The sequence below is a fragment of the Leguminivora glycinivorella genome, chromosome 9 (assembly GCF_023078275.1).
Source record: "Leguminivora glycinivorella isolate SPB_JAAS2020 chromosome 9, LegGlyc_1.1, whole genome shotgun sequence".
In the NCBI taxonomy this organism is placed as follows: Eukaryota; Metazoa; Arthropoda; class Insecta; order Lepidoptera; family Tortricidae; genus Leguminivora; species Leguminivora glycinivorella.
The window spans coordinates 14,994,095-15,017,191 of record NC_062979.1 but is presented as its reverse complement, the minus strand read 5'-3'; the positions used below and the strand labels follow the sequence as shown (position 1 = coordinate 15,017,191).

The following is a 23,097-nucleotide window of genomic DNA, read 5'->3' as shown; positions in this document are numbered from 1 at the left end:
TACTTCACACGCGACTTCAAGTATGGACTCGCGCGTGACAAGGCAGGTTATGCTAGAGGGGCCGGTGAAAATTGCGGGAGATTCGTTATTATGCTAAATTATAAAATTTACAATAATGTATGTACTACCTATGTTATGCATTGTTAAAGATTGGATTTTAGGGTTATTCCCAGTAGTTGTTTAGTTGTTACCATTGTTAGGTACTGGGAAATTTCCCACCTTCTAAAGTGGTACCAAACCAAGATTATGGCCAACAAAAAATATTGGTGTGAAACCACCACCAAACTTGTTGAATAACCTAAACTTTAATGGTGAACAGTCGGTAATTGTGTCCGTTTATTAGGTACTCAGAGTGGCGGGAATAAAATAAATCAAAGAAGCAGTAAATTTATATAAATTTATTCTTGAAATAAGTAACATTGCTCACAGCTCTCACACAAAAAAAAGAGCTATCTACATTCATTATCTCTTTCACATAAATTAATTCATGATATTTATTAATACATAGATATCTATTCATATTTATAATTTACATAATGTAATGAAGCAATAACCAAATCGGGCGCCAGGCCATACTAACAAAAACCTAAACCTATTTACATACAACTGATCATGATTATTGTCTCTTAATAACTGATGTGATATGTGTGTACATTTCTGCTGTTTGGGTTAGATTTTTAATGAATTCATACGACTATACTGAACCTAGGAGCATTAAAAGCCCTATGGAATGTAGAACTAGCCGTTTCACGCGGACACTTATGTACCACTTCAGTCGCCTTTAGATATTGATGCGGCCAAGTGCTCCCAAACATCGGAGTACACATATTACGTCAAGGCGTTTTCAGATTGCTCTGATCTTCTGATATTTGTGAGCACCTCAACTACCAATGCTATCTTGACGACTATTGAATGTAGTAGGCAGGTATACCTACATACTATGTACCGGGGTCTTTGTGCGGGAATGAATTCGTGTATTTATTACAAAATATTATATAAAAACTGTTAAAGTTTTTATGTATTTTTTGGTAAGACATTCTCGCCTTCAAAAACGCGGGGTACACTTATGTAGCGATATAACTCATTAAAATATACACAATACTGCTCAATTAGTCATGATTCAGATGAATCGAATGTATAAGATTACACCGGGTTATTTGTGCATTTCTAGGGTTCATACATTCATTTTTAAGGTGTAAATAAGAATTTAAAAACTTAAAACCGTTTTCTTGCTTGAGCTTTGAGCAAATCATATACATGATTAATTTTACAACTTAGCAATTTAAAGAGTGCAGGAATTTCACTCGTTTGAACTTAGTATTTATCATTTTTAGTCTGCTAAATAAGTAGCAGACTTTTACTCTTTATGTATTTATCATGCGCTGCATAGATACTAAATATCTTAAAAAAGAGTAGGTAGAACTTAATTCTAAATAATTTAAAATAAGAACTGTTTTACATATTAGCATGCAACAAATTTATACTGACAATACGCATACGTACTTAAAAATGCACCTATTGAAAACTAAGGAACTACTAATGATGATTATGGATTAAGAGGGCTTACGTGATCGTGAGAAATTAAGTAAATATTTACCAAATTTATATAAAAACAAAACTGACTCAATTTTGACATTTATAATCTTTTAACTATGCTATGTCAATGTGTTTGTAGATATTATTTATTAAGTAACTATGTCAAACATATCACCAAAAATTAAGACGTTTTAGATAACAAAGTCTAACAAAAATCTTTATATCTTTATAACATAATGTCTAGCTCTATCACAGTTAAATATCAATAAACTAAAGTTATATTAATGCAGTTTTTTCTACCTGGGATAAAGGATCATTTTATAAAATCTCCTGAATTTTAAATCAATAATTTACTGATTAATAAACAAATAAAATTGCAAACTACCTTGTGTTGTGATATACTTAGAACCTACCTATGTGGATGCCAGACGGTATACAAATGAAAGTGATTGCTGGTGGTCTCCTATACATGGAATGATCAAAACAATGGCACACTACACTTACAATATCCGCAGAGACGTAACTGAGATTCTCGTGTAATGTTACATACAATGTTATCTATAAAACTCTTCTAAATAATTTCTTATGGCATCACAATGCTTAAGTCTTGGACTTAGGGTAGCTTGTGCTAAATATTCGTTTGTTTTGTATAAAAATACTTAAATAAATAATGGTATCAACAGATAGTTTGCTTTTCGTATGTGATGTTGTGTATAAGACTAATATATTTAACAATATTTTCTTACTCAAACTTGAACAGCATTATAAAATACAAGAGCTTTCTCTCCGTTAAAGTACATTTTTTATCTACTTATTGCTAATAAAAGGAAACACATCGCTGATGATTGGGCCAGGGGCCAGGTCTCTGTATTTCTGGCTATAGAACTGCAATTTGGGAACGCAGAGCAGAGCATGATGCAGACCGACACTAAGATCAAATGTAAAACCAGGACAAGCAGATGGAGTGTTCAGTCTTTTACAAATACTTAACCTCAATGAAGTAAATGGTGAAAGGAAAAAAAAAAATAAGACTGAGGAAGATTTAACAACAGATAACTTAATCCTGGTTTGTGACTAGACTAATTACAAATATAAGTACAATAAAATCTTTTCAACATCGATATAAAACTTTTTAAGTTAGGATCTTAGTGTCCATCTAAAAAGTACTTTTAGGACATACGAATATAGTAGTACACACAAGCTGATGACTTCCCAGAATATCTTCGGAAGCGATCTTTCATCTACTGGCCCATATACATTATACATGTGCTTACATTAAAATGCTCGGACCGCTAGAGGCGATTTCCTAAGATATAATATATTTGAGACCAATAACATGTATTATATCTATCTAAACGTCGCCAGACCGGACAAGCGCAGTCGCGTCTTTGGTGCGCTACTTTAAGGCTATACTCTATATATTATCCTAATTATGTAACCCGAACGTATGGGAGTATAAAGCTGATTTAGGATCGTTACTTCCGTCCCACAAAAAAACTAAGATGTCCAGCATCTAGTCCGGACTGTTTCCATCTGATCGAAATAAATACTTTGGTCACTACTGTTAAAAAGGCCAACATCTTTGGGAAAGCCTCACTCGAGCTACGGCCTAACCTAGGAAACGTGAGATCCCAGCCACGCCGGTGGTGAAGGTACAGTGGGACGGAGAGGGTCAGCGGCTTACGCGGCCTTCTGGATCTCGCGGCACGCCACCGCCGCCACCAGTGCCGCCCCGCGCCCGCTGCCGTCCTCTGACAGCATAAGGTCAAACTGAAACCAAAACAAATCGTTATTGAATAACCGCTAATTAACAAAAATAATTGATATGATAACAATTAACTTTCGCACCGCTTAACTAGCAACTGCCACTTAAGTAGCAACAAATTAAGTAGATATGATAATTATGAGTTGCGCGCACCCCACGTGCACAGTGTAGCGCCAAGCAAATCTCACGAATTCAGCAGATGTCAGTGAGCGTCAGGACCCCTGGACCACTACAGATATTTGATGTTTAGTACATACTAAAATTTAGTACCTATTTGATACTATTTGGTACCTGAGTACATATATTTGGTACCTCCACTGATATCGAAAAATCGAGCGAATTAGGTGGCCAGACATTCTGACGTCAGGATGTCTGGATCATTTTTGGTTTACATAGTTCTAGACAACACTACTAATTGATATCTTAGCCAATATTTACTACCTATTTGGTACCTGTCAATATATTTTTTTCAAATTTTTTTGGCGTACCAGAAAAAAGTTATGACGCAATTTAAAGTTGTGAGCCCAGCCGTGCCGTTGAAGTATGTAGCGCCTGTCAAAAGTATAGAGGCAAATCCGCCTGCCCTCCTGCGCGCGTCAACTTAAATAGGAATTTAGTTTTAGGCACTCGCACATCATCTCTACTACTGACTAGTGGCATTAATATAGTCGAAATATAAAAGTAAGTAGTGTAATTACACTAGGGGATCATCCATAAATTACGTCACACGTTAAGGGGGAGGGAGGGGGTCGACGAAGTGTGACAATGTGTGACAAGGGGGACAGAGGGGTCCTAAATTTCGTGACGTCACATTTCAAAATCTATCATAATCTAAGGGTTAAAACACGAACTATAAACTTTCTTTATGAAAACCTCATAAACATATATATATATATATATATACAAATACAGAATGTTCGGTAACCGGATGAAAAGCCAAAAGTAGGTGATAGTCTAGGCTTATGTCTTGGACAAAATTTGATTCGTCGTTTTTAGAGTTTTTTTTAACTTCTCAGTGAAAACTCCAAAATTTCAGACTAAATCGATAAGCGTACTCTTGTTACTGTAGATAGTTGTTTTGGTTTTATTTCGTATTGTAAAATAGGTATGATGTAATTTATCGTAAAATTTCAACTGACCCCGTGTGGTGACGGGTTAAGAATTTCACCACCCCCTTTCTTCCCGTGGGTGTCGTAGAAGGCGACTGTGGGATATGGGTTAAATTGTGGCGTAGGCGAGAGGCTGGCAACCTGTCACTGCAATGTCACAATTTTCGTTTTCTTTCAACCCCTTTTTGCCAAGAGTGGCACTGAAACGTGAGTAGTTCATGTGCTCTGCCTACCCCTTTATGGGATACAGGCGTGATTGTATGTATGTATGTATGTAAAATGTCTATCGTATACCATAAAATAAATTAAACATATCTGTGTCTAAAGAAAATTAAACTACAGCAATTTGAAAATTGAATAACATAAAAAAATTATTTGAGCAATTACTTAGGTCGAAAAAAGAACTAAAATTTGTCTAAGGCATGTATAGCTAAAAATGTTGTAAATGGCCTAGAATATCACCTATTCTCGACTTTGCATCTGGTTATAAATATAAGATACCAATTGTTTTGTCGACCGATTCAGAATGTGGAATCTTGAGCGTTGCAGGGGTTTCAAGGCACGTAGGTTAAATAAATTTGTCACTCACACACCAACACGTGGAAAATATTAACTGCAAAACATCAAACAATGTAGTTTGATTCATTTTTTTTTTACATTTAAGAGTCAAAATCATCATTTAAACGTTTATTCTACCAGCCACAGCTAGTTGTGGACATCAAGTTAAAATTTCTATGAAATTACTTTGCACTCTTGTAGATAAAATGAAACTTTGTCATTCATTTTTGAAGTATCAAGAGAGCCTTTACCTGTTGGTGGAGTGAAGAATAATCTAAGTACATAAATGGAAATAAGATTGATTTCTACCCGCTGTTTTCATTCAATAATTTCTACGTGTAAATTTGCAAAATATGTGACGTCACACTAGGGAGGGGGGAGTCTAACAAATGTGACCAGCTGTGACAGGGAAGGGGGGAGGGGTCAAAAATCTCGATTTTTAGTGTGACGTAATTTATGGATGATCCCTAAGTTTTCCATTTTCATCCTGAGAGACCTAAACACGTGGCAACAGTTGGGCAAATTCTAGGGGGGAAATAGCATAAACTATTATAATTAACAGCGTCATTGGTAATATTGGTATATAGGATGTATTTTGATGATTGTGGACCAGTCTATGGTCCACGAGCTCCGTTATAGGGGTTTATCATATAAATAAACCACTGCTTTCGGTAACATTTGTTTTTTGCATCGATTAGTGTCAATTATGAATTAAGAATAAATACAAACATCAAATCAATCATCTACTATCAGTAGTCACAATGCCGCCAAATCTGCCATACAGCTCTACAGCTGCTGAACAGTCGCAAAAATGACCGGCTGTCAGGGGTAAACTGATTTACAAATTCGCCCCGAGCCCCCCCCCCCCTTACTTATAGTCTTACGGGTCGCAAGAAAACCCTAACCTAACTTATTTGAAATAGGTACTGAGTTTATCTTTTTGGCGGGGGCCTTCGCCCCCCGAACCCCCCTTTGTTTGTTCCTAAAGGTCGCAGGAAAACCCTAACCCAACTTATTAACCGTCGCCTCATATCTCTCAAGAAGGACGGCTATCAAGTCGTCTGTATGTTTTTTGTTTTATTTTTTTTTTAATGTTTGTTCCTCGATATCTCCGTCGTTACTGGACCGATTTTGAATTTTTTTTTTTTGATTGAAAGTATATGCATACAGATTGGTCCCATTTTTCTCAGAACCCAGTTCTGATGATGGGATCCTGGAGAAATCGAGGGAACTCCTCAAATCTGAAAGGCATACATATAGTGATTTTTGTATTTTTAAAGGAACAGCATGAATTTACGTACGGAACAGTGACATTTGGTGCAGTGGAAGTGCTGATGACGGTCAGAACGGAACTCCTCAAATCTGAACGGCACGCTTATAGTGACTTTGGTATTTTTATAAGAACAGCATGCCCTTACGTCCAGAACAGTGACATTTGGTGCAGTGGAACTCCTGATGATGGTCAGAACGGAACTCCTCAAATCTGAACGGCACGCTTATAGTGACTTTGGTATTTTTATAAGAACAGCATGCACTTACGTCCAGAACAGCGACATTTGGTGCAGTGGAAGTGCTGATGATGGTCAGAACCGAACTCCTCAAATCTAAACGGCACGTTTATAGTGACTTTGGTATTTTTATAAGAACAGCATGCACTTACGTCCAGAATGGTGACATTTGGTGCAGTGGAACTGTTGGTGATGGTCAGAAGTGTCAGAACCGAAATACGTAATCCAACATTCGCAAGTAGCTTTCACCAGAACCCCAAAGGCGGCGGTTTTTTTTTTCTTAAAAATTATTATTTTAAATACTACGTTGGTCTTTCTTTTTTGCGGAGAGCTCCCCTTTTTTACTCTTAAGAGTCACAAGAAAGCCCTAACCCAACTTATTTTAAATACTACGTTGCTCTTTCTTTTATGCGACTTTGATCTTTCTTTTTTACGGGGGGCTTTGCCCCCCGAGCCCCCCTTTATTTGCTGTTAATGGTCACAAAAAAAACCGTAACCCAACTTATTTTAAATACTACGTTTATCTTTATTTCTTGCGGGGCTTCGCCCCCGAGCCCCCTGTATTTGCTCTTAAGGGTCACAGGAAAACCCTAACCCGACATATTTTAAATACTACGTTGATCTTTTTTCTATGCGGGGGGCTTCGCCCCCCGAACCCCCCTCGTTTTTGCTATTAAGGGTCACAAAAAAACCCTAACCCAACTTATTTCAAATACTACTTTGATCTTTCTTTTTAACGGGGGGCTACGCCCCCCGAGCTCCCCTTTATTTGCTGTTAAGGGTCACAGGAAAACCCTAATCCGACTTATTTCAAATACTACTTTGATCTTTCTTTTTACGGGGGCTTCGCCCCCCGAGCCCCCCTGTATTTGCTCTTAAGGGTCACAGGAAAACCCTAACCCGACATATTTTAAATACTACGTTGATCTTTCTTTTATGCGGGGGGCTTGGCCCCCCGAACCCCCCTCGTTTTTGCTCTTAAAGGTCACAAAAAAACCCTAACCCAACTAATTTCAAATACTACTTTGATCTTTCTTTTTACGGGGGCTTCGCCCCCCGAGCCCCTCTTTATTTGCTGTTAAGGGTCACAAAAAAGCCTAACCCAACTTATACTACGTTTATCTTAATTTTTTGCAGGGGCTTCGCCCCCCAGCCCCCCTGTATTTGCTCTTAAAGGTCACAGGAAAACCCTAACCCAACTTATTTCAAATACTACTTTGATCTTTATTTCTTGCGGGGGGCTTTGCCCCCCGAGCCCCCCTGTATTTGCTCTTAAGGGTCACAGGAAAACCCTAACCCGACATATTTTAAATACTTCGTTGATCGTTTTATGCGGGGGGCCTCGCCCCCCGAACCCCCCTCGTTTTTGCTCTTAATGGTCACAAAAAAACCCTAACCCAATTTATTTCAAATACTACTTTGATCTTTCTTGTTACCCCCCTTTATTTGCTGTTAAGGGACACAAAAAAACCCTAGCCTAACTTATTTTAAACACTACGTTGATCTTTCTTTTTTTCGGGGGGCTTCGCCTTAAGAAACCCAAAAATAGGTATGATACGATGTTCCATAACGTAGTTCCAGTTCATATCTTCCGGCTTCATCATCAGACCTTGAAACCTAATCGTCGTCAAGTAGTAGGGTGTTTTTGGGTTTCTTAGAAAAGTCTTGTAATAAACTTCATCATGTAGTTCCAGTTCATATCTTCCGGCTCCATCATCAGACCTTGAAGCCTAATCGTGGTCAAAGTTCATTACAAGACTTTTCTAAGAAACCCAAAAACAGCTATGATACGATGTTGCATCAAGTAGTTCCAGTTCATATCTTCCTGCTCCATCATCAGACCTTGAAACCTAATCGTAGTCAAAGTTCATTACAAGACTTTTCTAAAAAACCCAAAAACAGCTATGATACTATGTTCCATCATGTAGTTCATCAGATCAGTTCAACTGTACCATATTATTGTATTGTCATCAGAACTACATACATCTGTCAATTTTCATTACGCTACGACTCTTGAAAGATGGTTAAATTAGCTGCCTTAGATTCCTTTACATAGTACATACACGACGACCTAATAAAAGCGTGTTAAAAACGCCAGCGTAGCGTGTGTGAAAAATGTTTGTTTGCACCAACGACGTTTGATAAATGTAAAATAACTAAGTCTTATAGACATCCCGCATTTTAGGAATTCATACTGAGAAAGGATGGGCAATTTCTAATATCCTCGCAATATTTTAATGCGAATTGAGACTCATGATTCTTTGTGAACAGTAATAAGCATTTATTTCAGTAGTAACAATAACGACATCTAGGATTTGAGGATTGATACATATCAGGTCATAATAAGTTGTATTAAGTAAAGACTATCAAAATGTCATAACTGAGGTTCTAAATGTTTTAGCCCACTGTCGAGAGATGGCAGTCAATCTTGACTGAAAAAAATTTATTGTATTTTCTAGAGCTCAAATAAATTAATTTATTTACTCAAAAATATCTATTTTTAATACATCTGATTTATTCCCTTACTTTTTGAAGACGTTTACTCATGTCAAAAATGATTCAACTCAAATAGTATGAAATTCAGGCGAACACATGAAAAAACATACCTACATTTTTTTAACCTAAAGGGGATCCGTCTTTTTCCTCTAGCTTAAAGATATGATATTAAAATTCAAAAACAAAAATACAAAAATCAAAAACATACAAAAAGTTATGACACCCAGGAAATTGGAACTCGGAATCTCGTGACTGCAAAGCAAAAGATTTACCACTGCGCCATAGCGAGTCATACGTAGGCTGGCGAAATTATAATACTTATTCTAACGAATAAATTTTACATATTTATATACCGTCTAAACTCGTGTTCCAAAAGGTCTGAATTTTTGAAAAAGGACTATCTACATGTATATAAAAGACAAAACTTTTTTGATATCAATTAGGCTATTAGTTAAGGCGCGAGGCAGCATGACTTTGTCATTTTAAGCAATTTCCAAAATCTGGGACGACAAAAAAAAATTATTGGCTCATAGAATCTGGTCACAATATTTCACGCGAATCAGTTCAAAATTGCGACCTGTAGAGCGAGACATCCGGACATACAAAAGCAAATTGCTCGAGTTAAAACGTAGACCTTGCTATCGCTGCGGTCAATTAGTAGTGTTGTCTAGAACTATGTAAACCAAAAATGGTCCAGACATCCTGACGTCAGAATGTCTGGCCACTTTATTCGCTCGATTTTTCGATATCAGTGGAGGTACCAAATATATGTACTCAGGTACCAAATAGTATCAAATAGGTACTAAATTTTAGTATGTACTAAACATCAAATATCTGTAGTGACACAGATGTCACGGTTTTTGCAACTGACAGCTTTATTTCGGCAGCCATGTAAGATTTAATTTTTGTATAGTTAGTACCTAAACGTATGGAGGACCAATATTAAATTTACGAACTGATAATAATACTTATGAAACTATAATACAGGAACTACAACAGGCAAAAAATAACCTAATCCAACTCAAGACAAAATATTATATATACGTTACATTGATCTTATCTAACCTAAAACCTAACAATATTCAATCTAACCTACATGCCACCAAAATTCTTCGAACTATGCGAAGCGATATGTTACTTGTTCTTGACATACTTAAGTTCGTTAGTGACATTGAAATAGTCTGAGCTGGTTTCGTTGCAAACTTTTAAAAGTACTTGATGTTATTAATAGTTTTCGCTCATTTCGTTTTTAGGAATTCGGTCATTCTCACATATTTGTTTGACTAGGCTGACTTGACCTATATAGTTGGTAGAATAGACTAGATCTAGGCTTAGTAAGTATAGGTAGATTTAATTTGATCCTATTTAGTTTATATAATTTATGTTCTTAGAGATAATATTGCCTTTACGTAATTATTACAGCCCTGAAATGGTTACGAAATCAGTTGAAATTACATACATACATATAATCACGCCTGTGTCCCATAAAGGGGTAAGCAAGCAGAGCTATTAAGTTACAGTGCCACTCTTGGCAAAAAGGGGTTGAAAGAAATCCAAAATTATGACATTGCAGTGACAGGTTGCCAGCCTCTCGCCTACGCCACAATTTAACCCTTATCCCACAGTCGACTTCTACGACACCCACAAGAAGAAAGGGGGTGGTGAAATTCTTAACCCGTCACCACACGGGGTCAGTTGAAATTTTACGATAAATTACATCATACCTATCCTTTAACATTTACCTTACATTTATTATGTAGTTATATAAGCGCGCGGTTGTTTTATGCGGAGATCGCAGCGTCACACGAATGCGATCAACGGATGCGTCTACCGCGTCTGCGTTCCAAAACAAGGCACCCTTTTCTTTACGGCAAACGCATGCGTTAAACGCTGCTGCGAGCACATTGTAATTTTTTTTACGTGGGAGCTACATAGTGCAATATTGTTTTATGCGTTTGACGCTCCGTTCGCAGCGGTATTTTAAAATTGTTTGCGATTACCGCAGCGATTACTTGAGAAGGTATATTTGGAATTTAGTTTTAAAGTGTATTTCAAGCAGGTGAACGTGTTAAGTTAAAAAACCCACCAGACTTCCCGATTATTTCGCCAATTTCCATCCACTTTCGGTTGCGATGTTGGATATTTTTGTAATGTTCGTGTGAAAGATCATAGAAAACCGGTCGATCTCTAATTAAATCAATCAGGAGTTCATAACCCTCCTTTGCAAATGGCATAATTTTACGTTTCTTTAAGTTTGCCATAGTGATGAAATTAATAATTAATTAATGTCACAATACTCACAATTAACCGAGTTGAGATGCAATGCTAATTGCTAAGTGATTTATTCTTCCTCCATCAAATGTGGGTAGACGCACAAAACAACACGAATATGCGCAAGCGCTAACCGCTTGCGTTGAACGGACACGTTTCACGCAATAAACAAGGATGCTCCTTACATACACTATGAAGATAAAATATTTTTATATGTGCGTTTGACGCATTGCGTCTCACGCTGCGCTTGCCGCTGCATCAACCGCGTAAAACAATGGTCTATAATTATATTACCTGACTTGAAATGATCTGCGTCTATCGCACTGCGTGTAACGTAGCGTTTATCGCACAAAACAACCGCGCGCTTGTTTACAAAGCGATTAACGCAGCGATAAACTCCATGAAGGAAATGCAATCAACAGAATTGCAAAAAATTACCTTCTAAATCAGGTAGGTATTGAACTGACCAATCTAATGACCATAAGGGTTGTTTGCACCAAACCGTCTGTCACCGTTAAAGCGTTCGTTAAATTTTATTGTATGGGAAGTTCCATAGTCGTCTGCTGCTGCGTGACGATGATGTGTTTGTCAAATGTGGTTGATGCAACTGGCCCTAAGTATACTGTTCTAAGCGCATAAACGCAGCGGCATTGCTTGATTGCTCGCGTTCAACGCTGCATTGATCGCGTAAAACAAACGATCGCTTTAGTTTTGCAGATTGGTACAATTTTTTTGGTGCTGGTTTGCTGGCACAATTATCCAAACAACTTGAAAAAGCGCGGCTTGTGGCTTGTGGCACTGTTTTTTTTCTACTGGGAACAACTGAGAAAATCAGTTGTTAACTTGTTACTATTGGTAACACTAACAACTTAACAAGTTGGTGGTAATACTGGCAACTAGTGGGAATGGCCCTAAATGTCACAGTAGCCACGACATCGCTCTTATCTAATAGGTATATTACTTAACTGTCGCCAAATGTTTCATGATAGTTGCCGCATCACGATGACGTATCTGACTGATTCATTTCAAATCATAAAAATTTACGTGGGTATATGATTACTTGCTTAGGTATGGACATATTGTAGGGGCACGGCGGTGACGCATGCATTAGAGTCAGCAAATATGAACTTATTACTTTGGAGCTTTAGCTAACAGTCAGTCAGTCACTGAGCGCGAGGCATACAGCGCGCACACAAACTAGTAGTCGTACCGCGGCACCGCCTGGCCCTCACATAGTTTTGTGTACTTATAATTGTAACCTTCTGATCATATAAAGTCGGATTAAATACAGAGTTAATATCGGACATTTAAAGTTTAATTTATCTCCAGTAAAGGTTACCCATAGACTCTTTAAAGTTCGCCACAGTGAATCATTATAGTAACTATTTAACGTTTGGCAATAAACGTTAAAGTGGTGACCCCGACGTGATCTAATTGGTACCCGACGTGATCTTTAAACCGGTGTGGTGAACATCATTTAAGTCAGAGGAGCCAGGCGGGCTGCGAAGTTGTGAGGACTTTTGTGAATGAAAGTGACATTCCGTGCAGTGACAAGTGCGTAAATGTGCGATCGAGGATCCCGACCAGTGGGCGTGCCAGTTCTAGCGGGCGTGCCAGTGCCAGTGACTGTGCAGGTACAGGTACCGCCAGAGCGTCCAGCATCCAGCGCCGAGAGGTTGGAACAGCAGACTACAGGGACAACTGAACAGAAAACAGCGACCATGGAGAGTGAACTAGCCGCGATTACAGTGTCAGCTAGGATATATCCTTTCTGGAAAGATATGCCTAAGCAATGGTTCAACCAGTTCGAGGCGATCGTGGGTCCCCAGAAGATGTCCAAAGAGGCAAAGTTCGACCTGGTAGTGGGCAAATTAGGCCGAGAAGAGCTGACCACGATAGGAGACATATTAGATAATACGGAAAGGAATTACGACACCCTGAAAGCTAGGCTCATCAAGGCGTTTCAGAAGCGCCGACCGGCAGTTTAACAAGCTAGTGAAAGAAATGGACTTAGGGGAACAGAAGCCGTCGCAGCTTTACAGAAGAATGGCTGAAGCGGCCAGAGACGCTAACGTCGCAGAAGAGACTGTCCGGAGGTTATGGTTGCAGAGACTCCCGACAGCATCGAGGGCGCTCCTCGCAATGGTACCAGAGAGCGCAAAGTTGGAGGAGCTGGCAGCGATGGCCGACAAGGTGCAGGAGTCCATGGGCTCGGGGGTGATAGCAGCTGTAGCAACCCCGGAGAGCCAGTTGACCACGGCGATAAATGCTGACCTGATAAGTGGGTTCCGAGATATGGCTTTGGAAATAAGGCAACTTAGGACTGAAGTGAACGAACTCAGGTCAAGGCCTCCGACGAGAGATTTCCGTCGGAACAGGAACCGGTCGCGTTCAAGGTCGCGCGGCACGGACAGGAATCCGAATTGGTTGTGTAGATACCACTTCAAGTTCCGAGAAAATGCACGGAGCTGTACCCAGCCGTGTGCCTGGGGCAGGCAGCAGCCGTCGGCAGGCGTAGCGCCGCCGACAGCATATACCTGGCAGCAGCAGTCGGCAGGCGCGGAGCCGCCGACCGCGTTCAGCTGGCAGCCACCGCAGGGAAACTAGACGCGGTGCACCCTGGAGCGGCTGGGGGGTGCGTGGAGCCGAGATCGGAAAGCCACCGCTTGTGTGTTTTAGACTTCAATAGTGGTATTAATTTTCTCGTAGACACCGGAGCAGACGTATCCATCGTACCAGCTAGTAGATTCAGTGCCACAGTGCGTCGCGAGTGTGGTTTAAAATTGTACGCAGCTAATAACACGGAAATTAAAACTTTCGGTACAGTGTCGCTAGAGCTCAATTTAGGACTGCGGAGAGCGTTTCGGTGGACATTTATATTGTGTGACGTGACTCGAGCCATCATCGGTGCAGATTTCTTAAGGACTCATAAGTTAATGGTAGATTTGGACAGTAGAATATTAGTTGATAAAGTGACAAACTTTAGATGCGTAGGGTCTATTGAGCATTGTGAACATGTGTCCATAAAATGTATTCGGGATGATAACCCATACCGTGACATCTTGATGCGTTACATGGACGTAGCAAACCCCGTATCGTTTAAAGAACCTGCTAAACACAGTGTAAAGCACTGCATAGAGACATCAGGTCCTCCGGTATATGCGCGAGCTAGGCCGTTACCGCGAGATAGATATGAGCAGGCAAAGCAGGAATTTCGTAACATGCAAGCTTTAGGTATTTGCAGGCCGAGTAAGAGTCCTTGGGCCAGCCCTCTACACATAGTTCCGAAGAAGGACGGGCAGATCAGACCGTGCGGAGACTATAGGAGGCTGAACGCTGTCACGAAGCCGGACAGGTACCCGATTCCCAGGTTACAAGACTTCACGTACGGATTATCGGGTAAGTCACTATTTTCCACTTTAGATATCAATCGAGCATATCATGCCATAGAAGTCGCACCTGAAGACATCGAGAAAACGGCAATAATTACGCCTTTCGGATTATTTGAGTTCCCAAGGTTATGTTTTGGATTACGTAACGCAGCACAAACGTTTCAGCGTTTCATGAACGCTGAATTACAGGACATCGAGGCGATCACTGATAACCTAGGCGCAAAGTCTTCATTATTTTGTTACATAGATGATATAATAGTAGCTTCAGAGAACGATAGTGTGCATAGGGAACATCTTGCAAAAATTTTTGAGCGTTTCGAAAAAGTCGGTTTAACGATTAATTTGAGTAAATGTCAGTTTGGATTATCGCAGGTAGATTTTTTAGGTTATACAGTTTCAGAAAACGGATTACGACCACGCGACGACAAAGTAAAGGCTATTATTAACTATCCGAGACCCGAGACCGTTGAGCAACTTAGGCGTTTCTTAGGAATGGTTAACTTTTATAGAGCACATCTAGGTAAAGCCGCGGAGATACAGAATCATTTAAATAAGTTTTTGCACAACTCGAAGAAAAAAGATCAGACGAAAATTGAGTGGGACGCCGAGGCAGAGACCGCGTTCGAGCAGTGTAAGGAAAGCCTTAAAAGCGCCGTTACATTGTCATTTCCGGTACCGGACGTTCCACTAGCTCTTATGACCGACGCGTCTGGAACTTGTGCAGGTGGCGTGCTACAGCAACGCACGAATAACGTTTGGAGACCCCTTGGGTATTTCTCAAAAGCATTTTCAGAGGCTCAGAAAAAGTACAGTACATATGATAGGGAATTGACTGCAATATACATGGCTATAGCACATTTTAGAAACATGGTAGAAGGCCGGAGGTTGATAGTGTATACGGACCATAAGCCCCTCACGGTAGCGTTAACAAAAGTAGGCTCAGCGAAAGAAACACCTAGGCGAGCGAGACAGCTAATGTTTATAAGCGAATTTACGAGCGAAATAGAACACATTAGCGGCTCTCAGAATATAGTTGCTGACGCGCTATCACGTGTAGAAACAATAGCGTGCCCTGTAGCAAGCGATTTCGAAGAAATTGCGCAAGCACAGGAAGCAGATAAGCAGTTCGCGGACCTGTTTACAACAGATAGAACAAAGTATAAATTGTTAGGCATGCCAAATTCAAACGTAAGGTTATATTGTGAAATATCAGGTGACGTGGCTCGACCGTATTTACCAGAACAATTCAGGAAGATAGCGTTCGAGTCAGTACATAATGTTAGTCATCCTGGGATTAGGACCACGCGTAAGATGGTAGCCCAAAGATATTTTTGGCCAGGCATGAATAAAGATGTAGGCACATGGGCAAGGGCGTGCGTACAGTGCCAAAGGGCAAAGGTAAATAGGCACACGATATCGAAGTTAGGTAAATTTCAGGACGCGGAAAGGTTTAAGCATATTCATGTGGACATCGTGGGACCTTTACCCACGACAGCTCAAGGTTTTAGGTACATAGTTACTATGATAGATCGTCGCACTAGATGGCCGGAAGCCATACCAATTGTTGACATGACAGCGGAAACAGTATCTAAAGTTATTTATGAAAATTGGATTTGTAGATTCGGTTGTCCAAGTTTAATTACAACGGATCAAGGTAGACAATTTGAAAGCGATCTATTTAGGGGTTTGATGAAATTTCTAGGCGTTCAGAAGGTACGTACAACGCCTTATCACCCTCAGAGCAACGGGATCGTCGAACGTTGGCATCGGGTAGCTAAAAGTGCTCTAACAGCCAGGTTAGCAGACAACGCATCCTGGACGGACGAGCTTCCAACGGTTCTACTAGGACTCCGAGCAGCGTGCAGGTCAGACAATGAGGTAAGTGCAGCTGAGATGCTATACGGTCATGTATTGAGATTACCGGGTGATTTTTACGTTCAATCACAAAAAGTTCCGACGACCCATTTTCATATGTAGAAAGACTTAGATCTGTAGTTGACAGTCTACGTCCCGCGTCACGAGCGAATAGCGATTCAAGAAAATTATTTGTGCATAAAGAGTTAGAGTCATGTTCTCATGTTTTTGTAAGGAATGATATGGTACGTAAACCGCTTACTCCTAATTATGACGGACCATATTTAGTTTTGAATAGAAGGCCTAAGACTTATAAAATTCAGTTACCTAACAGACAAGTAGAGATATCCATAGATAGGTTAAAACCAGCATTTTTGTTAAATGAACAGCCAGAAGTAGAAAGTTCCTCTGAAAAGACAGGTAATAGTAATACAGGTTTGAGCACAAATGAGCCTAAACAGCCTTTAGTGCAACAAACGCCGACACCTGTGACTCGTACCACGCGGAGCGGGCGAGTTATAAATAGGCCAGTTAGATTTTTGCTTGATGGATAGTTGTCACATACAGGTAGTACCACAGTCAATATATGGGAGTACAATGACTTTAAGAATATCTATGTCGAGAGCTGAGGAGTAAAGTTACTTGCGCGGAGGGTTTCCCGCAAGTGATCATTTCTTAATTCAGGTTTTCCTAAGTGCAGGAAACCCGGGTCCACTACATTTGTCTTTTAACTTAGTATCTCCTGGATGGAGACTGGACCCTGGGGATGGAAATCCCCTAAAGTAGGACGTTAGTCACTCCACCGGGTGGATGGCTACATTCAAACATAATTACTTATTGCTAAAGTTTTTCAGTTTCAAGTCGGGCTCTATATAAGAGTTCCGCAACTTAGTTTAGAGTTAAAGTACGGCAGGTCGCGTAGGTACTGTGACGATGTTTAATTGCTAAGTATGCGTATCAAGGTGGTACGTGATATGTCATAAGTAGTAATATACTGATTCATGATTGTTGTAGCATATTTAAACAGATGTTTTTCTAAATACATGTATTAAATCCAAATTCATCTCGAAACGTATTAGACGTTAGAGTATCACATAGTGTCAGAACATCTTGATTGTGTAACAATGGGATTATCTCAAGGAAAGCAGGACGATAGTAACTCTCACAGTGCTATAGCTATAGCAAAAGTAGAAAATTTGTCTAATCAAGTGGAGTCAAAACTAAATTATGTCGGAATTGGACTCATCGTTTTGGGAATAATTTTGTTTTTGGCAATGTGTTACATTGTAAGAACGAAATGTAAGCAATGTGCAAGATCGTGGGTACAGAGAACTGTGGAGAACATACCACCCACAGCGATCAAAGTTCATACTGTTCCTGCTAACCCACAACAAGTGTATTAACAATAAGTGTCATTATGTGAAGAAACATGTTTAGCTTGTGTTATTAAGTTTTAAGTTCTCAGAACTAGATGTATGTTATTATAAATGAAACAGTGTTTGTGTAATGTAATGTAATGTAACTAGAGCGGATATGATTTCGCAACTCTTGTTTACCATATGAACGTTAGCTTGGTAAGCGTTCCTTGAACCTTTAGCACTGTAAGGTTTGTGTTACATTGTTAGCAAATACTTGGCTATTATTAGCTTTGATTATTTTTTGTATGATGTTGTATTAATTTGGACCTTTTCTTTTCTTTTTGAAAAAAAGAAAAGGGGGGAATGATGTAGGGGCACGGCGGTGACGCATGCATTAGAGTCAGCAAATATGAACTTATTACTTTGGAGCTTTAGCTAACAGTCAGTCAGTCACTGAGCGCGAGGCATACAGCGCGCACACAAACTAGTAGTCGTACCGCGGCACCGCCTGGCCCTCACATAGTTTTGTGTACTTATAATTGTAACCTTCTGATCATATAAAGTCGGATTAAATACAGAGTTAATATCGGACATTTAAAGTTTAATTTATCTCCAGTAAAGGTTACCCATAGACTCTTTAAAGTTCGCCACAGTGAATCATTATAGTAACTATTTAACGTTTGGCAATAAACGTTAAACTAATTGATAACATAATCCAACATTTGAAAGTATTTATCACCAGAACCCCAAAGGAAGGCGGTTTTTTTTTCTTAAAAATTATTAATTCAAAAGTGTAACATTGCTCATAGCTCTCGACGAAATTTCTATCAAGAGAATCACTCGAATGTAACATTACTTAGGCTACTTGCCTCCTAATCCTGGTCAAATCAGCTTCTTTTTAAGAACTGTCAAAACGAATTTCAACGTCTTGCTAATATGGAATTAATATGAAATCGAATTGAGTGACGTCACGGCCAACTTAGTTACTTTATATGTTTCTACCTGCCTTATTAAATAGAAATTGAATTTAAAAATAACTTCTATCCATGTTTTTCTTATATTTATCTGATGCTGTATTTCGTGCATGGTATAAAATATTTGAAGTACAGTCAAGTTCCCTATTTATTATGCGCCTCTCAAAATCTTATTTTGTTAAAATTACATTTGATTAATCCAGCGTTAGTTTTTGGATTTTGTAGAAATAATATTCGGATATATCGTATAGTCTCTGCGGAAAGAGAACGGACATGTAAGTCATGTAATGTATTCCGCGATTCTTCTCTTTTCTAATCAATTTCAAACAGACTTAGGGCCGGTTGCATCAAACCGTCTGTCACCGTTAAAGCGTTCGTTAAATTTTATTGTATGGGAAGTTCCATAGAAGTCTGCTACGTGACGATGATGTATCTGTCAAATGTGGTTGATGCAACTGGCCCTTAAACTTTAAAGTTTGAAATTTCGTCAGCTCACTTCGCGTCACAGAGGTCGAGCGGTCAAAGCAACGCCTTCTTTTGCCGATAAAAAATGTTTGCGATATAGCCACTATTTGTCGGCCATAGTCCGCCTTCAGAACGGGTTTATCGTAATTCGATAAACTTGTTATTGACGAGGGGGCTCGTCTTGGGCACTTCGGACAAGTGATATCGAGGAGGGTACAAAGGCCGGCGTCGTGTGATTGCGCGGATTTATTCGTTCTAATGCGTGGGTGGTATAGATTGCGGATTGCGTTGTGTTTACTAATGGGATAACGCAATTAAATACATACTTATATATTGATTTAAACTAACACGATCTTCACTCATATTATTAAATTAAAACGGGACTTAAGTCCCGTTTTAATTTAATAATACATACTTATACTTGTGAAATACGTATAATGAAGCTGCATAAAAAATTACTTCGTTCCTGATTACTAAGCTACGAAGGATAAAATTTACTTCCGTCATCCGTATTCTCCGATGACTCTTGATCAATTCAGTTTGAGTTTCTCTAGGACGTGGGTTTTAGTTACCGTCTCTTTCAATTAAACGTGACTAGAATTAATTAATGCTCAAATAGTGATGTTAAATAAGTAGTTAAATATACTAGATTCCACTGGATCAATATTTTTGTAAGAATCGGTTTTTTCCACGCTATGTTGTTATTTTCTTGATATACATATTACCTACTACTAGCTTTATATTACGCATTGGCACATACAACCGATTATAGGGTTGCTTCTAAGGTTATCGATTAATTGGCCCATTGGTTTATCATTTGCAGATATCTTCATTATATTTTAAACTGATATTACATAGAAGGCTAAGGAATGTTATTGTTATGATTTGATAGCTGTACGAAGGGCGCGATTGAAACGACAACTCTTAGCAAATAATCGTAATTACACATAAATACTCGTATATCATACTTGTGTAAAGGCCGATAGGGAAAGTACACAGATAGTAAAGTAGGTAACGGCAGGATTGTACTATTAGTACGAGCACGAAATGTCGTCACCGAACAGGCCGCGTCGCTACGCTTCTTAGCGAAGGAAACTCAACTGTCATCGTCACACTAAGTACAATGTAAGAGTGATAGAGAAACACAAAGCCATTCGCTCTCGTAGTGCAAGCGATTGCCGGTAGCTTGGCCTAGCTAAGACAGGAAATGTTTCGTGACACTTCCAAGGCAACCGCGTGAAAAATAAAACCAGACCGCAGAGTACGGGCTGACAGAGGCTGACCAAGACTTCGGTCGAATGGAGCTCACTTATAAAAGGTTGTCGCGTAGTGGCAAATGAGAATTCTAAAGGCCTTGAGGTCAGCAGAGATTTTCAACCACGCCTGTCACGTTCGAGCCATGCTGATTCCGCAGGGTAAACTAACAGTAATGATAGGTTCTCACCTGTAACCCGGGCCGGACGAGCTGAGCGATCTTCTCGCACATGAGCGCGTGGAAGTGCGGGTGGAACCTGTAGACGGAGCCGTCGATGCCGACGGTGACGCGGGGCTCTCCCATCTTGTTGATGAGGACCGCGAGCCCGGCCGACACGAGGTGGGCCGCCCGCCGCGAGACGCACTCGCACACATGTCGCACTGCCGCCATGTCGGCCTCTGTCGCATGGGACAAGCCTGGAAGTAGGCCACATGACGTTAAAGTACAGGGTTTTTTTATCATATGACGTGTAATTAGAACCGTCAGGTCAGAAGACCGTAGAGAAAAATACTTCCTACAAAACTGAACGGTTTAATAAACCAATGCTGTCTGGTCTTGGATCGATGAAAGAATCGCACACTGCACAAGTGCACAGAATACGGTTTTCCTATTTGAAAGGAGCTCACATCTCACGATGAATTTTTAGATTCGTCAATCAATTAAAATAGTTATTTGTTTTACAAGGGGCAAAGTGGTTGTTTAACCACACGTGTCAATATTGATACCCGAGCAAGCGAAAGATTCCAATATTGAACCGCGAGCGCAGCGAGTGGTTCAAAAAGTGGAATCTTGAGCGTTGCGAGGGTTTCAAGGCACGAAGGTTAAACAAACTTTGCCACCGAGTGAAACACAAAATTTTTCACCACACCAACACGAACAAAATACTGACTCTTAAACATCAAATTAAATCAAATTCATCAATTTATTAGATTTTTATGATTCAAAATCATCATTTATAGGTAAATTCTACAAGTCAGCTTAAGACATCAAGTTAAAATTTGTATGCAATTACTTTGCACTCTTGTGAATAAAATGCAATTTTGCTATCTGTTTTCGAATAGCAAAGTAAGCCTTTATTAGTTGGTGTGGTGAAAAATAATTAATTATGATATTTTTTAATACCTACACATTTAATGATAAGTGATGATGATGAATTTATGATGATTGAAGATAAGTAATACAAGTATGATATCACTGATAAGACTGATGATATCAATGAATTACTGCGACAGTTTCAAAAACAAGACAGGGGTATCGATATCGATCAATACATTATTGTAGGTGGTACTGGAAGTCTAGACAATATAAATTGTATACCCGTTTCAATTAGGTTCCCTTTAAAAAAACTCCAGTCTTTACTGTCATCATCATACAAACTTAAAACAATGGAGAGCGGTTTTGTAGTTTTGGTTTGGTTACTTGAAAAATATAAAGTCTATTTTTATGCACAAACAGTCTTAGTTTATAAGAGCACAAATACTTTTTTGCGATTAACTGAGGTATATATTAAGTATAATAAAAATTAATTGCGTGCGATTTTATCAACTTATTAACTGCCTACAGTTATTATGAGTAGGCAATAAAGATTCGTTGTTTTAGAGAGATAAGCGCTGGTTATTTTATTATCAGCCATAGTGTCATCGGTCAGCGGAGTTTTAATTAACCCCAAACTCAATTATTTGATTTTTTAAACAAGCTTTATTTCTTTTAAAACCTATAACTTTTAACCTAAATCTTCCACATGACGCTTATATATTTTATAGTTTGCCATAAAATAGTAAAATAATTATACATTTTATTCGTATACATTCAAAAAGTTTGCGCGTCGTGTTTTATCCGCCGGGTTTAACTTTTACTGAAATATTATTATAAAAAGGCAAAGGCAAGACTTGTTGTTGTTTATGTTCTACATCCATATTGATTTTGTCGAGTCACTTTCACTGAATGATATGGTACGTAATAGTCCAATGCGAAGTCAACCAATAGGCAGACCGGTTATCACGAAGTTTTTGTTCGTAGATACTGTAAACGAATTTTGTAAAAAAAAAACTATTGACGTCACTGAGTACGGGGACAATAACCTTTACTTTAGCTGTTATCGTGGAATATTTTAGTTAAAACATTTTTTTCTGTGCTTTATAGTATACTTAATATTCGCGTGTTTCGTTCGTTTTATGTATTGCCTTCGGTCTTACTATAATGTGATGCAACGCATAGTCCCCAGCTTGCGCGCAATATTCATTAGACAGATCATTAAATCAATATATTTCATTAGACAGCTTATGTAACCCTACAACATGTGTACTATGCCTAGCAATTTTTATCTTCTATCGTTTCAACACTATAAAAAGACCGGTCATCCATCACAACCACTTGCCGCTGACTATCTGACGATACAAAATGATTCGCCATAAAATAAATCAAAGACAATGATATGATATTAAGTTCCTTGTGTTGTAATTTTTCTAGCCTGTATAAATATACGACCGAACTCAAGTGCCTCATATTAATAGCGGCTATTAAACGAAAACAGATCAATTGTATCGAGATTGGCTC

The 23,097-nt window shown here is 39.1% G+C and overlaps 1 protein-coding gene across 4 annotated transcripts in view; it reads right to left on the bottom strand.

The window, feature by feature from the left end:
- Positions 1-383: 383 nt before the first annotated feature.
- Positions 384-23,097, bottom strand: part of LOC125229714 (hexokinase type 2) — a 45,086-nt gene continuing 22,372 nt past the window's right edge. For all 4 annotated transcript variants that reach the window (XM_048134634.1, XM_048134635.1, XM_048134633.1 and 1 more), the window contains exons 8-9: positions 20,731-20,957; positions 384-3,306 (exon numbers count right to left, since the gene is read on the bottom strand). In XM_048134634.1, coding sequence (XP_047990591.1) covers positions 3,217-3,306; positions 20,731-20,957 — 317 coding nt within the window. In that variant the 3' untranslated portion in view covers positions 384-3,216. The remainder of the gene's footprint in view (positions 3,307-20,730; positions 20,958-23,097) is intronic.